Below are 14252 nucleotides of genomic sequence, written 5' to 3' on the forward strand. Positions count from 1 at the left end.
CGTGTAAAGCAAGCTGTTTTACCAATTATATTCCCTTGCGTACAAATGAAAGGACACCACACGAGGTATATATCAAATATATATGTATTTATTTCTAACACAACCCCTCTGAACTCTTTATAAGGTCAGAGATTGAAGTACATCACACGTTACTCATTAAGCATACTATAAGTTGCACAAATACAGTTCTGCCCTAGGGGTCTCACAAACCATATACCAAGTAAGTGGTATAAGAACCACTTCAGGAATAGTGAATAGGCCTAGGGCCTAGGGAATTGCTGGGGCTACACTAGACAACCAAAGGTTAGGAAGTAGGAGACCCACGGGAGACGCGTGCAGTGTCTAAACACAGTCGCGAGTTCCTATTGACTTACAATGGAGAACGTAGAAGTTACAAAGTTGCAGTTTTAACACACTTCTGGATGAAACACGGTAAAACCCCTTTAAACTAGGACACTTCGAGAGTCAGCACCCACGGGAGCACCGGAGTACTCGAGTTACCTCACCCAGGGAAGCCGGGTGCATAGGTGTCTTTTCGTGTCTGCTTTCGTCAATGTTTTCAATGGAGATCTGAAAAGAAGTGCTGCAGGCAACCAGAGGAAAAGTGTCCGTGTGGATCCAAGGGTGGATCGGAGATGAGAAGAACCTGAAAGCAGAGGGGACAGAGTCTGGGTCACTAGCCAGTGACCAGGAAGGAACCAGGAAGGAACCAGGCGATGTCGAGTTGATTCAGGTGAAGAGGTGAAGCTTGTCTCTGCAGCCACGAGGACCAGGAGGCATCGACGACACCCGGGAGCTGGATTCGAGCTGTCCCATAAAGGATCTAGTTGACTGCGGTGTTGGTATCCGGACTGGACTCAACAAGCCTTGGTAACCACAATCCACGCAGGAAGTGAAGATGGGCTTCGAGTCAGACCAGCAAGGTCTGGGGAGCTTTTCCTTTGGAGGAAAGCTGGAGCAACCAGGAAAGCAGTTTAGTTTTAAAGGTTTGTCTTCAGAGGGCTCACTAGCCAACAGGCCAGCAACCAGGAAGACACTCCAGGCTGAAATGCAGGAGCAAGCCCCACGGGGCACTCGTCGAGTGTGGAGGGCTGAGCTATGGTGCAAATGGTGCTCGGGTCTGGGGCTTCTCAAGCCCCAATGCACAACTTTGAGGGTGCCTCGGTAGTTGCACTGTTAGCAAAGTGCAGGATGTCCAGGGTGTCCGGTCCCACGTCTCTCGTGTCCGCCACATGTCTCAGCTTTGCTGTGGATGTGGGTTGGAGCCAGAGAAGTCTAGAAGTCTAGTTCCTGAGTAGCTGAGTATTCAGGTTCCAGCAGGAGCGTCGACAAAGCAAACCGGCAAGTTACTGGTGGGGCCTGTTTGCACAGGATAGTCACTTCTTGACCACAAGGGAGATGTCTTCAGTCTTCTAGTCGATATAGAACGTCGAAAGTCCAAGAGTTCATATCAAAGTTTCTTCCAGGATTAATCTAAAGTCTCTAGACACAGCCCCTATCTTTATACTGATTTTAGGGGCTGGATTCCCTGCTAGGTCCCTCCTATGGGTGGACCCTGAGAAGGGGGTGGTTACACCACTTTCCCTTTGTCCAGTTTTGCGCCAGAGTGGGGCTGGAGTGCCCCAGCAAATGGTTTGAACTGTGCTATGCATGGAGCACCCTGTGTGGCCCAGGCAGTGTCTGGAAAAGCATCTTTCCATTCAACCCACCCTGCCCCAATACACTACAGGCTGTCTGGGGAGGTGCTAGCACCTCCCTCGACAGGAAACCTATTGTCCAGGCCTTCCTTGCCGGAGTTTTGTCCAGCAGCAGGAGGTCAGACTCCTGTCTGTGGCAGCAGCATCCATTTTGTGATGACGAGGCTCTGTTTAACTCTAACTGGGTAAAGCAGTAACTACATGTCTTCTCCCTCTAGAAGGGTGGAATGTTACCCCCGCCGCCAGGATAGACGAGGGGTAGTATTCCAAAGTGTTTGACACCTTACACAACATGTTTTGATAAAGCCACACCAAAGTTAGCATTAACCACGATGATTATAATGCACTTAAGAGTATATGGTATGGCTATATCATAGAACAGCTATAAGGAGATAGTTCCGAAAGCTGCAGAAGGGCACAGCTTATGGCTAGAGCACCCTCTCACATAAATCCAAGCACTCTGCCTTCAGGATTGTCAAGGCCTGCCATAGGAGTGACTTATAGGTATATATGTGTCTATATATAAGGGTAGATATAGGTACGGTGGCTACACCACCTTGCCCAAGCTGAGTGATCAGCCTGTGGTGTCAGTTTGGATGGCCAGCCAGGGGTGGCATAATATATGCTGCAGCCCATGGTAGGCCTTGGATGCACCTATGCCCTGGGAACCTATGGTACACTATACAGGGGCTCACAAAGGTGACCCAATTCCCAATTAGGTATGTACCTAAAGTACATGGTATCAATTTAGAGAGAGAACAGCTGGGCTGTGGGTCTGATTAGCAGGCCCACAGCCACACTACAGTCGTAAAACCAGAGAATCACAGCAAAAAGTTGGGGAGACCATAGGAAGCAGACCCTACTCTCCTACAATGATCAACTAATTTGTGGTACTTTTGATCTTTATTTGTAACGAAGCAAAAGTACTTGTCTACGCAAGCTCTTTTTTCTAAGCTTTATTGTAATGAGGTCAAACCTCCTGTGAGAAAACGATTCACCCCCTTGCCCTTATATTAAGCAGCAGGGGCAGCTGGTAACCTTAGACAGTGGTGAGGCAAGGAAAGTGCTCAGCACTTCTCAAAAAACAAAGTAAAACACCCTATCCATCCAAAAGCCCTTAATAAAACACCCCTCTCTCCAAAAGCCCAAAATAATAAAAATACTCCCTCCTTCCAAAAGCCCAAAAGCCCCAAATCAAAGAAACTCTTCCTCCAAAACCCCCCAAAACGTCACTAGCATTTACAATAAATACATATAAAATAAAAGGTACTTTCCCACTGCAGCACGTCCTCCTCCGCGTTCTAAAACTACAGTCTGCTGTGGAGCTCTCCTAACCAATCAAGACGCTGCTCTCATGCTGATAACCAGCATGAAAGCAGCGCCAGGATTGGATGGAGCAGGCTGGCTAGACACTCCTTCAAGAGGTCTGTGCTTGTTCTCTTAGAGAGCTGCAAAGTGCGCGTCAGGCTGGCCGTTGCAAGACAGCCGGCCAAACTGACATGCGCACTTTGGAGCACCGGTCAGCCACTGCTCTAGTCCTCTGCTGCTTCCATTTCTCCTGGCTTGAGGAAAGGCTGGCAGCTGCGGCGCTCCATGGGGAAAAATAAAATGGCACGCAGTGGGAGGGCCAATGCCCCCACCCCCCCCCGCCCTAATGAAGAAACCGCAGCTGAATTCAGAGTTGGCAGCATACAGGTTCCATACGTCTTTAAAAGGAGCATATGATTCATTACCTCCTTAAGTCATGGTGAGTACACGTGCGCACACTCACAAACAGAAAGAGAGTGCAGTCATAATGGGAAAAGGTGGTTTCAAACTCATAAGACAATGTAGAATGAAGATTATTTTCTTTTAAATGAATCTACTCCAAGGTAGAGTGAGTGTGCAGGAAGGGGGTGTCCCAGGACAGAAGTGCCCTGAAAGTGTGTGCACGCCCACAATCTTACACATTGGGAGGGATTCCTAAACTGATCCATCTTCAGTACAGAACAGGACAGGTTTGCCCAGGATAAGTCAATCCCTTTCCAGAGTGAATGGCAGGGGCTGCAGGGACATAGGTGTAGGTGGAGATAAAAGGCCTTACTGACGTTTTATATTACTCTGGCACTGGCATTCCCTCATTTGGTAATTACAGCCTTAGAAGTCCAAAAACAACCAAAAAGCAGATTCCATTTTACTGATCAGAATACTGTTAATTGATACAAATAACCAGAGCTCAGAGCCAGGGCTCTGCAAGTGACCTGGGAAGCTGCAGACGCCCTAAAGATGAACCCCCAGAGCTGCCAATGCTACATTTGGTGTTGTTAATGGTGCTTTATATCAGTGATCTGATCTTTGCAATATACAATCAATAAAGACCAAATTAAAAAAGGATGAACCCCTAAACATCCCGACTGCTGCTACCCCCGCTGTAACATGAGACACTGTGGGGGGAGGATGTCTGTGCTTGGTCTCTTAGAAGGCTGTAAAGTGCGCATGTCAGGCTGGCCGTTGCAAGACAGCGGCCAAACTGACATGCACACTTTGGATCGTCCGGTCGGCCACTGCTCCATTCCTCTGCTGCCCTTCAAGACCTCTTCTCCAGAGAGACTGAGAACACAGAAGGGTGTCCTATGTTCAGAAAGGTATTTGAGAATGTGCCATATAGAAATAGCACTATCTTATTTTTATCTGGCACTTCATCCATCCTTTTGAAGCACTATAAGTATCAAGTGTTAATATTACCTATTGATTTGAGTTATTAACAGCCACATTCCATCCTTTTTTTTCTGCTCCACTCTCTACACCCTTTTGTTCTCCTGGCCCCTTCCCTCGTGTCATTGATTCCAACAGTGTGAGCCCCTCCAGGTCTCCCCTGTTCTGACGGAGTTCCCTTGTAGGAACCCCCCTACTCACGGGTAATGCACCAGTTTCAGTGAGTCGAATCTGTTTGTGAGTGGCAGATTGTAAAAAAGTGGTCTGGGTGGTGTGAAACCCTAGGGCCCGATTCACAGAACTAACTTAAGACATTCTGGACGGAAAGAGGTGGGACAAGATCTGTGCCTAGCGATAAGCGCCTTTCTGTTCATTCGATTTCCATTGGCAATGCTCCAATTGCCTTTTGGAACAAACAAAATGTACCTCTGGGACCATCAATTTCCAATACTTCTCAAGACCTAGGTGTAGTTACTTTACCTACGTCTATTTTTGTAAATGAAAATGATACTTTTATCTATTTGGCATAGGGTCTGTAGACATTAGCTCATCTCTCTACTATTGTCCTTCGGGCATGTATGTGTGCCATAGGCGCACACATATTCATTTCAGGGGTGCTTCAGGGTGTCCTTATGACACCCTTGCACCCTTGAAATTATTCTCAATTTGCGATTCTCAAACTGCGAATCGCAAATTGAGAATGACTTCACATTCATTCCTATGGGCCTCCTGGCCCATCGAAATGAATTGGAAAGTGTTCCTTAATTGCGATTTCGCAATTTGCTAATCGCAGTTATAGAATACTAGCAGCCCGTCCCGACGATGTCCGGGTATGAATTGCTGCCGGCCAGTTGTATATTGTTTTGTCGGATTTCGTTTTGATAGCATTTCTTATCTGTGACAGGCCTGTGAAACCCTCCGATTCACAGTGCATTTCTGATGCACTTAAGAGTGCGCGTTCAGTAGTGTGTGAACTCGAGTTTCCCTACTTTATTTTTCCTTGCAATATTATATAGCGAAACTCGACAACATGGCATGAACGCAATTTCCATTACAGAAGAACACATTCATTTGTGGTAGGCACGGTGAGACAAAGCCATTTGCCTGGAATCACAGGATGTTGAGCTGATGCCGAGATTCGAACGTAGCTCCCCAGCTCTAAAGTTCGCAATTCTAGAACTTGTGGCGGGAGGTGTGTCTAAAAGTGTATGTCGGTGCTGGCCATCAATGAGAGAGACCTGTGCATTTTTCAAATCGGTGGTGAAAAAATATGAGTATGATGCTGGAGATGTGGGCCGCCGTGCCACCAATTTACTTACCGGGGAGGGTAAACACCCATTATTCCGCAACTTTCTTTCCGCATACCATCACTCTGCATACTTTCATTACGAAAGTACCATGACTTCGCAATGCCATTATAACGCATGGCATTACATTTTATATGCTTTTACCACGCATACATTTACAACGAAATTTGTTGTAAATGCATGAATGGTAAAAGCATGTTTTTTTTTAATGTTTGGATAAGGTAAGTATGGGTATAGGGGTATATGTGTCGGGGTGCTGAGGTATATGTTTTGGGGTGTTTGGGTATTTCAAGGGTTCAGATTTAGTTTTGGGTTATGGGGTACAGGGGTAGTTTTAGGGTTTAGGGATAGGTATGGGTTTTGGGGTACAGGGGTATTTTTAGGGTTCAGGGCTAGGTTTGGGTTTTGGGGTATAGGGGTATTTTTAGGGTTCAGGGGTAGGTTTAGGTTTTGGGGTACAGGGGTATTTTAAGGGTTCAGGGCTAGGTTTGGGTTTTGGGGCACAGGGGTATTTTTTGGGTTCAGGGCTAGGTTTGGGTTTTGGGGTACAGGGGTATTTTAGGGTTCAGGCGTAGGTTTTGGTTTTGGGGTACAGGGGTCTTTTAAGGGTTCAGGGCTAGGTTTGGGTTTTGGGGTACAGAGGTATTTTAGGGTTCAGGGTAGGTTTGGGTTTTGGGGTACAGTGGTATTTTTAGGGTTCAGGGCTAGGTTTGGGTTTTGGGGTACAGGGGTATTTTTAGGGTTCAGGGGTAGGTTTGGGATTTGAGGTACAGGGGTATTTATACGGTTCAGGGCTAGGTTTGGGTATTGGGGTACAGGGGTATTTTTAGGGTTTAGGGATAGGTTTGGGTTTTGGGGTACAGGGTATATTTGTAGGGTTAAGATGGGTTCGTTTTTAAGGGTGTTGGGGTATTTTAAGGAGTAAGGATGGGTTATGATTATGGGGAGCAGGGTGGGATTAGCACACGATATGAGACATGGCATGAAGGGCGGAACATACCACACGCCCCCCGCGTTTGTCACGCCCCCAGCACACGCCCACAGCACAACGCAGACACGCCCACAATGGACTACTTTGTTGCCACTGTTCTTTTACCTTTTAAATGTATATGGTGGGCGTCTGCATAGCCTATGTCCTTCTGCTGCAACTGCCCTTTCCAACGCTGTATTGGGTGTTGTGATGGGAGCTGTGGTTCCTGAGATTACCCGCCTCAAAGGTTTGGGCTCTCTCTTTATTATATTAGTATGGACTAAGAAATCACTAAAAAATTGCGATTTTTACATACATCCCTTTATGCCATTCTCAAATAGCGATTCTCAAAAAATCGCTATTTGAGAATCGCAAACAGGGATTTTCATACACATGCCCCTTACTCATTTTGGTATTCACAGAAGGCACTTACTCATTTCGGTATTCACAGAAGTTAGGAGTCCTAACTTTAGGACTCCTAAATGCCTTCTGTGAATACCGAAAGTCTTAAAGTTAGGATTTTTCTCAGTTTAGGAATAGTAACGTTAGGACTCCTAACGTTACTACTCCTAAACAGGGAAAATCCTAAATTTAAAACTTTCAGGGTCCGATTTACAGAACTAATTTAAGACAAAATCCTAAACTTACTACTTTTGGTATTCACAGAAGGCATTTAGTAGTTGTAAAGTTAGGATTTTGTCTTAAGTTTGACTTAAGTCTGTCTTAAGTTTGTCTTAAGTCAAACTTAAGACAAAATCCTAACTTTACTACTACTAAATGGTTTCTGCGAATACCAAAAGTAGTAAGTTTAGGATTTTGTCTTAAGTTAGTTCTGTGAATCGGCCTCAATGTATTCACAGACGGCATTTAGGAGTCCTAAAGTTAGGAGTTCTAACTTTACTACTCCTAAAAGGAGAAAAATCCTAACTTTAAGACTTTCGGTATTCACAGAAGGCATTTAGGAGTCCTAAAGTTAGGAGTCCTAACTTTACTACTCCTAAACGGAGAAAAATCCTAACTTTAAGACTTTCGTTATTCACAGAAGGCATTTAGGAGTCCTAAAGTTAGTAGTCACCTAAAGTTTGTAGTCACCAGGAAAAAAATCAGGACTGCCACTACGTCCACGCTGAAGGTAAACCCTTTGTCAACTGCGCACGATGTAACCCAGCCGAATACTGCTCGGGAAAGCCGGGACTACAGATTGGCCTCCTTAACTGCCGCTCCCTCCCTAAGCATGCGCATGAAATAAACTTGTTGATACAGGATCATGGCCTGGACGCTCTGTTCCTCACAGAAACCTGGCTCTCTGCTAGCACGGACTCGGATATTGTCAATGCCCTACCCCCAGGCTATCTCATTCAAACCTTACATAGACCTAAAGGGAGAGGAGGGGGGCTGGCAATCATCCACAGAGAACATCTTGCATGTAGGACTAGCAATGCCAACATTGAAGATTGCGAAAGCTGCCACTTCGCCCTTCAAATTTCCCCGGCACACTCCCTCTCAGGACTGTTGATCTACCGCCCTCCGGGGACACCAGGGAATTTCCTCAACGCCCTCACTGACACGGTGTCACAATCAGCCTCCTCTGCCTCGAACTTTCTCGTCGTGGGCGATCTCAACCTTCACCTTAATGACCCCACAGATTCCTCAGCTTCGGATCTCCTTCAGGACCTTAGGTCTTTCAACATCCGACTGGTCAACAACGAACCCACCCACGATAAGGGTCACCTTCTGGACCCCGTCCTGACCAACATCAGGGATATCACCTCGGGTCCCCCCATCCCTCTCCCTTGGTCAGATCACTTCCTCGTTCCCTTTTCCTGGCACCTTGCCATAGCACTCCCCCAACCCCCCAAAATCCGAGTGACAGACCGACGTTGGCACAAGCTTGAACCGGTGGAATGGGCCAGTTTGCTCTCAGATTCCACACCTGTCCTCTCCACGGACCCGGTTACGGCCGACGAACAGTTCAATTCCTGGCTCACATCCTCACTGGATAAACTCCTCCCCAATACCACCACTCTCAAACATACGAAAAGAGTGACACCTGCTCCCTGGTACACTCCGGCACTCAAATCTCTGCGACAGGAATGCAAGAGAACAGAACGCTCCTGGAGGAAGGATAAATCTAACGAAAAGAAGGAAGCCTATCACACCGCATCACAAAACTATAAAACCGCCCTCCACAATACCAAAAGTCTATTCTTCCGAGAAAGAATAGAACACTCCGCTAGTTCCAGTAAGGAATCCTTCACCATTTTGAAAGAACTCCTCAAAATCCCTGACCCGGAACCGAGAGACCCCCCAGACCCCAAAGCTGATGAGGAAAAGTGCTACAAGTTAGCTAATTTCTTCAAGGAGAAAATCCAAAAAAATCCTCGACTCCATTCCATCCACAAGTCCGAGCGAGGAAAAAGAAGCCAACAACTCTCCTACCCCCCCATGTCTCACTTCCTGGGGACAAGTGACGGCAGAAGAGGTCGAAGATACGCTGCATGTCATTAAAAGCGGGTCTCCCAGGGATCCTGCCCCTTTACGTATTCTCAAAAGGGTAGCACCCACGATCGCTCCCCCCCTCACCCACCTTATCAACGCCTCCCTTCAACAAGGAGTCATCCCCCCCAGCTGGAAGGCGACTGTCGTCAAGGCACTTCTAAAAAAACCCTCCCTTGACCCTGCCGACCTGGCAAACTATAGACCAATCTCCCTCCTCCCGGAAACTAGCAAGATCGTGGAAAAACTTGTGAACAGAAAACTTTCACAATTTCTGGAGAACAACAACCGTCTAAAAAGCTCGCAGACGGGATTCCGCCCCGGGCAGGGCACCGACATCGCCCTCCTCATGGCGGTGGAGGAGGCCAGAGCACTCTTAGATGAAGGAGGATCAGTGGCAGTGATCCTCCTCGACCTCAGTGCGGCCTTCGACACCGTCAACCACCAGCTCCTTATCCAACGACTCAGGAGTGTCGGTGTTGAAGGAACTGCTCTGTCCTGGCTATCGTCCTTTCTGAGTCAACGCTCCTTTCAAATCTGGGAGAATAACACCCGCTCCTCCGACACTCCCCTCCAATGTGGCGTGCCTCAGGGCTCCTCCCTGAGCCCCACATTATTTAACATCTACATGTCCCCATTGGAGGAGGTTGTTATTCCGTTCGGAGTGAGCATCGTCAGCTATGCTGACGATACACAGTTAGTGGTGTCCCTTTCTCATTCTAGACAACAACCTGTGGACCTTTACAACTGTCTGACACAGATACAAGGATGGATGAACAGATCGTCTCCGAAACTTAACGGTTCAAAGACTGACATTCTCCTCCTTGGTCAGAAGGGGCCCTCTCCACTACAAAACATCTGGCCACCCTGTCTAGGCCCGCTCCCAGATCCGAAACCAGAGGTAAAAAGCCTGGGTGTTTGGCTCGATAAGGACCTATCATTCGCAACACAAGCAAAAAAGGTAACCGGGACGTGCTTTGGGCTGCTCAGGTCAATTCGAAAGATCCTGCCCCTACTCCCCCACAACTCCCAAAAACTGCTGATTCAAGGCCTGATACTCTCTAGGCTCGACTTTAGTAATTCTATCTACTTAGGGGCCCCAGAGGCAACCCTGAACAAATTACAAAGGGTCCAAAATGCAGCTGCCCGGATCCTCACTAACACCCCTGCCAGAGCCTCGGCCAAACCAGCTCTGAAGCGTCTCCATTGGCTTCCGGTGAGAGAACGTGTGATGTTCAAGGCCCTCTGCCTGGCACACAGACTGCTTCAAAACAATGGCCCCCCAAGCCTGGAAAAATTTATCAAACCATACAAAGCCCCTAGATCCCTCCGCTCCGACCAGGAACATCTCATCGTCACTCCCAGAGTTAAGAAGGCCCGAACAGGAGGAAGACGCTTCTCGGTCCACACCGCACGCCTCTGGAACGCCCTACCTCAGCACCTGAGAACTGAACCCAACTACCTACGGTTCAGGAAGCAATTGAAAACCCACCTCTTTCCTTAACCTGTCTCCCTCCCTGCCCCCGCTGACCCCCAGTTGTACTGATCTTAGCGCTGGGATACTTACGGGTGACTACACACTCTATAAAATTAAATAATAATAATAATAATAATAGTCCTAACTTTACTACTCCTAAACAGAGAAAAATCCTAACTTCGGTATTCACAGAAGGCATTAACGAGTCCTAAAGTTAGGACTCCTAACTTCTGTGAAAACCGAAATGAGTAAGTGCCTTCGGTGAATACCAAAATGGTAGTAAGTTTAGGATTTTTTCTTAAGTTAGTTCTGTGAATCAGGCCCTATATGTCCAATTCAGACACGGGGTGCTCCCACTGAGCACATTTACTAGTAAATTGGTGGTCATGTCCTGATCAAGGCTGCCCAGCTTGTAGCAATAGAGAGGAGACAGATATCCATGTATTCTTCATCTGCCAAGGCTAAAAGAAGGCCAGGTCGCACCGGCTCCGCCAGATATGGAGAAATCTGGAAATTAAACACAGTAGAGAGGCATACAGGATATTGAAATATGATACACATCCACCCATTATGTTTTCTGTCGCACAATGTTTTTACTTTCAATGTGGTGTGTGCGCAGTGCCATTTTAAAGTCAACACTCTAGTATGGTGTGGGCCAAAACACTGTACTGTACCTCCCACGACGAACCTAGTTTCTAGTTTCTCATTGGTATCTTTGTAAATTGTATGGAAGCATTTTAGAACTTTTCAAGAAAACTTTTTAACTACAATGCTCAAATGGATATTGAGTATCTCCTCTTCTTCGGTTCTTAATTGTTGTTAGATTAGATTAGGGACATCTCTTTCCTATATTAGTGTCTCTCATGAACTTAATATTCTAGACAAAGTAGTAATCGTCCGTAGGTTGCACAAGCACTTAAAATATTCGTAGAATATGTATATGATGCATAAGCACTTTGTTACCGCCCTAACTAACCACCATCGTGGGGCTGTGGTCTGAGGCAGAAGGAAAGTGGAATTACAATCTGCCAGACTGGCTACATGTTGCACAAGCACTTTACCATTCACTCACCTACACAACAATGTGGGACCAGGGGGTGAGCTAGAAGGCCAAATGAGTTGATAATGAATTTTGTTCATAATACATGTTTTTATCTCCTTTGCTGGTACTCACCGAGGCCCTTGTTGTGATAATGCAATGTACCACATGTCATTTTTTAACTCTGTTTTTATTCAAATGTAATGTAATTTTTATATTTGAGCTTGTATGGCTATTTTTAGCCGAAATAAAGTTTTTTGAGATGAGATGAAATATTACCTAGTGTAATGCCATCTGATTGAGGAAATCCATGCTTTTGCAGGAGCTCGAGGTTAAGAACCAGTTTGAGTTCACCTACCCTAGTGCGGATCCCGAGAAGTTCTACACGTTCTACGTGAGTGCCAAGGTGTACTGGCTGTGTGCCTCCACCAACCTGTGGAGCGACTGGAGTGCGCCGATCCACTGGGGCAAGAAGCCAACAGAAGGTAAGGATGCACTCCGCAGGCGTGCACATTGTATGAGTGGAGTGTAACTGGAGTGTGCCGATCTACTGGGGCAAGAAGCCGACAGAGGGTAAGAATGCACTCCACAGGCATGCACATTGTATGAGTGGAGTGTAACTGGAGTGTGCCGATCCACTGGGGCAAGAATCCAACAGAGGGTAAGGATGCACTCCGCAGGCGTGCACATTGTGTGGAGTGTCACTGGAGTGCGCCAATCCACTGGGGCAAAAAGCTGACAGAGGGTAAGGATGCACTCCGCAGGTGTGCACATTGTATAAGTGGAGTGTGACTGGAGTGTGCCGATCCACTGGGGCAAAAAGCCGACAGAGGGTAAGGATGCACTCCGCAGGCGTGCACATTGTATGAGTGGAGTGTAACTGGAGTGTGCCGATCTACTGGGGCAAGAAGCCAACAGAGGGTAAGAATGCACTCCACAGGCATGCACATTGTATGAGTGGAGTGTAACTGGAGTGTGCCGATCCACTGGGGCAAGAATCCAACAGAGGGTAAGGATGCACTCCGCAGGCGTGCACATTGTGTGGAGTGTCACTGGAGTGCGCCAATCCACTGGGGCAAAAAGCTGACAGAGGGAAAGGATGCACTCCGCAGGTGTGCACATTGTATAAGTGGAGTATGACTGGAGTGTGCCGATCCACTGGGGCAAAAAGCCGACAGAGGGTAAGGATGCACTCCGCAGGCGTGGACATTGTATGAGTGGAGTGTGACTGGAGTGTGCCAATCTACTGGGGCAAGAAGCCGACAGAGGGTAAGGATGCACTCCACAGGCGTGCACATTGTATGAGTGGAGTGTAACTGGAGTGTGCCGATCCACTGGGGCAAGAATCCAACAGAGGGTAAGGATGCACTCCGCAGGCGTGCACATTGTATGAGTGGAGTGTGACTGGAGTCGCCGATCCACTGGGGCAAGAAGTCCACAGATGGTAAGGATACACTCCGTAGGAGTGCACTTTGTATGAGTGGAGTGTGACTGGAGTGTGCCGATCCACTGGGTCAAGAAGCCGACAGAGGGTAAGGATGCCCTCCGCAGGTGTGCACATTGTATAAGTGGAGTGTGACTGGAGTGCGCCGATCCACTGGGGCAAGAAGCCGACAGAGGGTAAGGATATGCTCCTTAGGTGTGCACATTGTATGAGTGAAGTGTGACTGGAGTCGCCGATCCACTGTGGCAAGAAGCTGACTGAGGGTAAGGATATGCTCCGCAGGTGTGCACATTGTATGAGTGGAGTGTGACTGGAGTCGCCGATCCACTGGGGCAAGAAGCCGACTGAGGGTAAGGATGCACTCTGCAGGTGTGCACATTATATGAGTGGAGAGTGACAGGAGTGTGCCAATCCACTGGGGCAAGAAGCCAACAGAGGGTAAGGATGTGCTCCGCAGGTGTGCACATTGTATGAGTGAAGTGTGAGTGGAGTCGCCGATCCACTGGGTCAAGAAGCCGACAGAGGGTAAGGATGCCCTCCGCAGGTGTGCACATTGTATAAGTGGAGTGTGACTGGAGTGCGCCGATCCACTGGGGCAAGAAGCCGACAGAGGGTAAGGATATGCTCCTTAGGTGTGCACATTGTATGAGTGGAGTGTGACTGGAGTCGCCGATCCACTGTGGCAAGAAGCTGACTGAGGGTAAGGATATGCTCCGCAGGTGTGCACATTGTATGAGTGGAGTGTAACTAGAGTGTGCCAATCCACTGGGGCAAGAAGCCGATAGAGGGTAAAGATGCGCTCCGCAGGTGTGCACATTGTATGAGTGCAGTGTAACTGGAGTGTGCCAATCCACTGGGGCAAGAAGCCGACAGAGGGTAGGATGCGCTCCGCAGGTGTGCACATTGTATGAGTGGAGTGTGACTGGAGTGCGCCAATCCACTGGGGCAAGAAGCCGACAGAGGGTAAGGATGCACTCCACAGGCGTGCACATTGTATGAGTGGAGTGTAACTGGAGTGTGCCGATCCACTGGGGCAAGAATCCAACAGAGGGTAAGGATGCACTCCGCAGGCGTGCACATTGTATGAGTGGAGTGTGACTGGAGTCACCGATCCACTGGGGCAAGAAG

General features: G+C 47.8%; 1 protein-coding gene across 1 annotated transcript in view; it reads left to right on the top strand.

Moving 5' to 3' along the window:
- IL2RG (interleukin 2 receptor subunit gamma) overlaps positions 1-14252 on the top strand; it is a 185760-nt gene that overhangs the window by 127628 nt on the left and 43880 nt on the right. Inside the window, exon 5 of the mRNA XM_086918287.1 lies at positions 12003-12165. Coding sequence (XP_086774413.1) covers positions 12003-12165 — 163 coding nt within the window. The remainder of the gene's footprint in view (positions 1-12002; positions 12166-14252) is intronic.

The sequence above is a fragment of the Lissotriton vulgaris genome, chromosome 4_1 (assembly GCF_964263255.1).
Source record: "Lissotriton vulgaris chromosome 4_1, aLisVul1.2, whole genome shotgun sequence".
NCBI classification, from domain to species: domain Eukaryota; kingdom Metazoa; phylum Chordata; class Amphibia; order Caudata; family Salamandridae; genus Lissotriton; species Lissotriton vulgaris.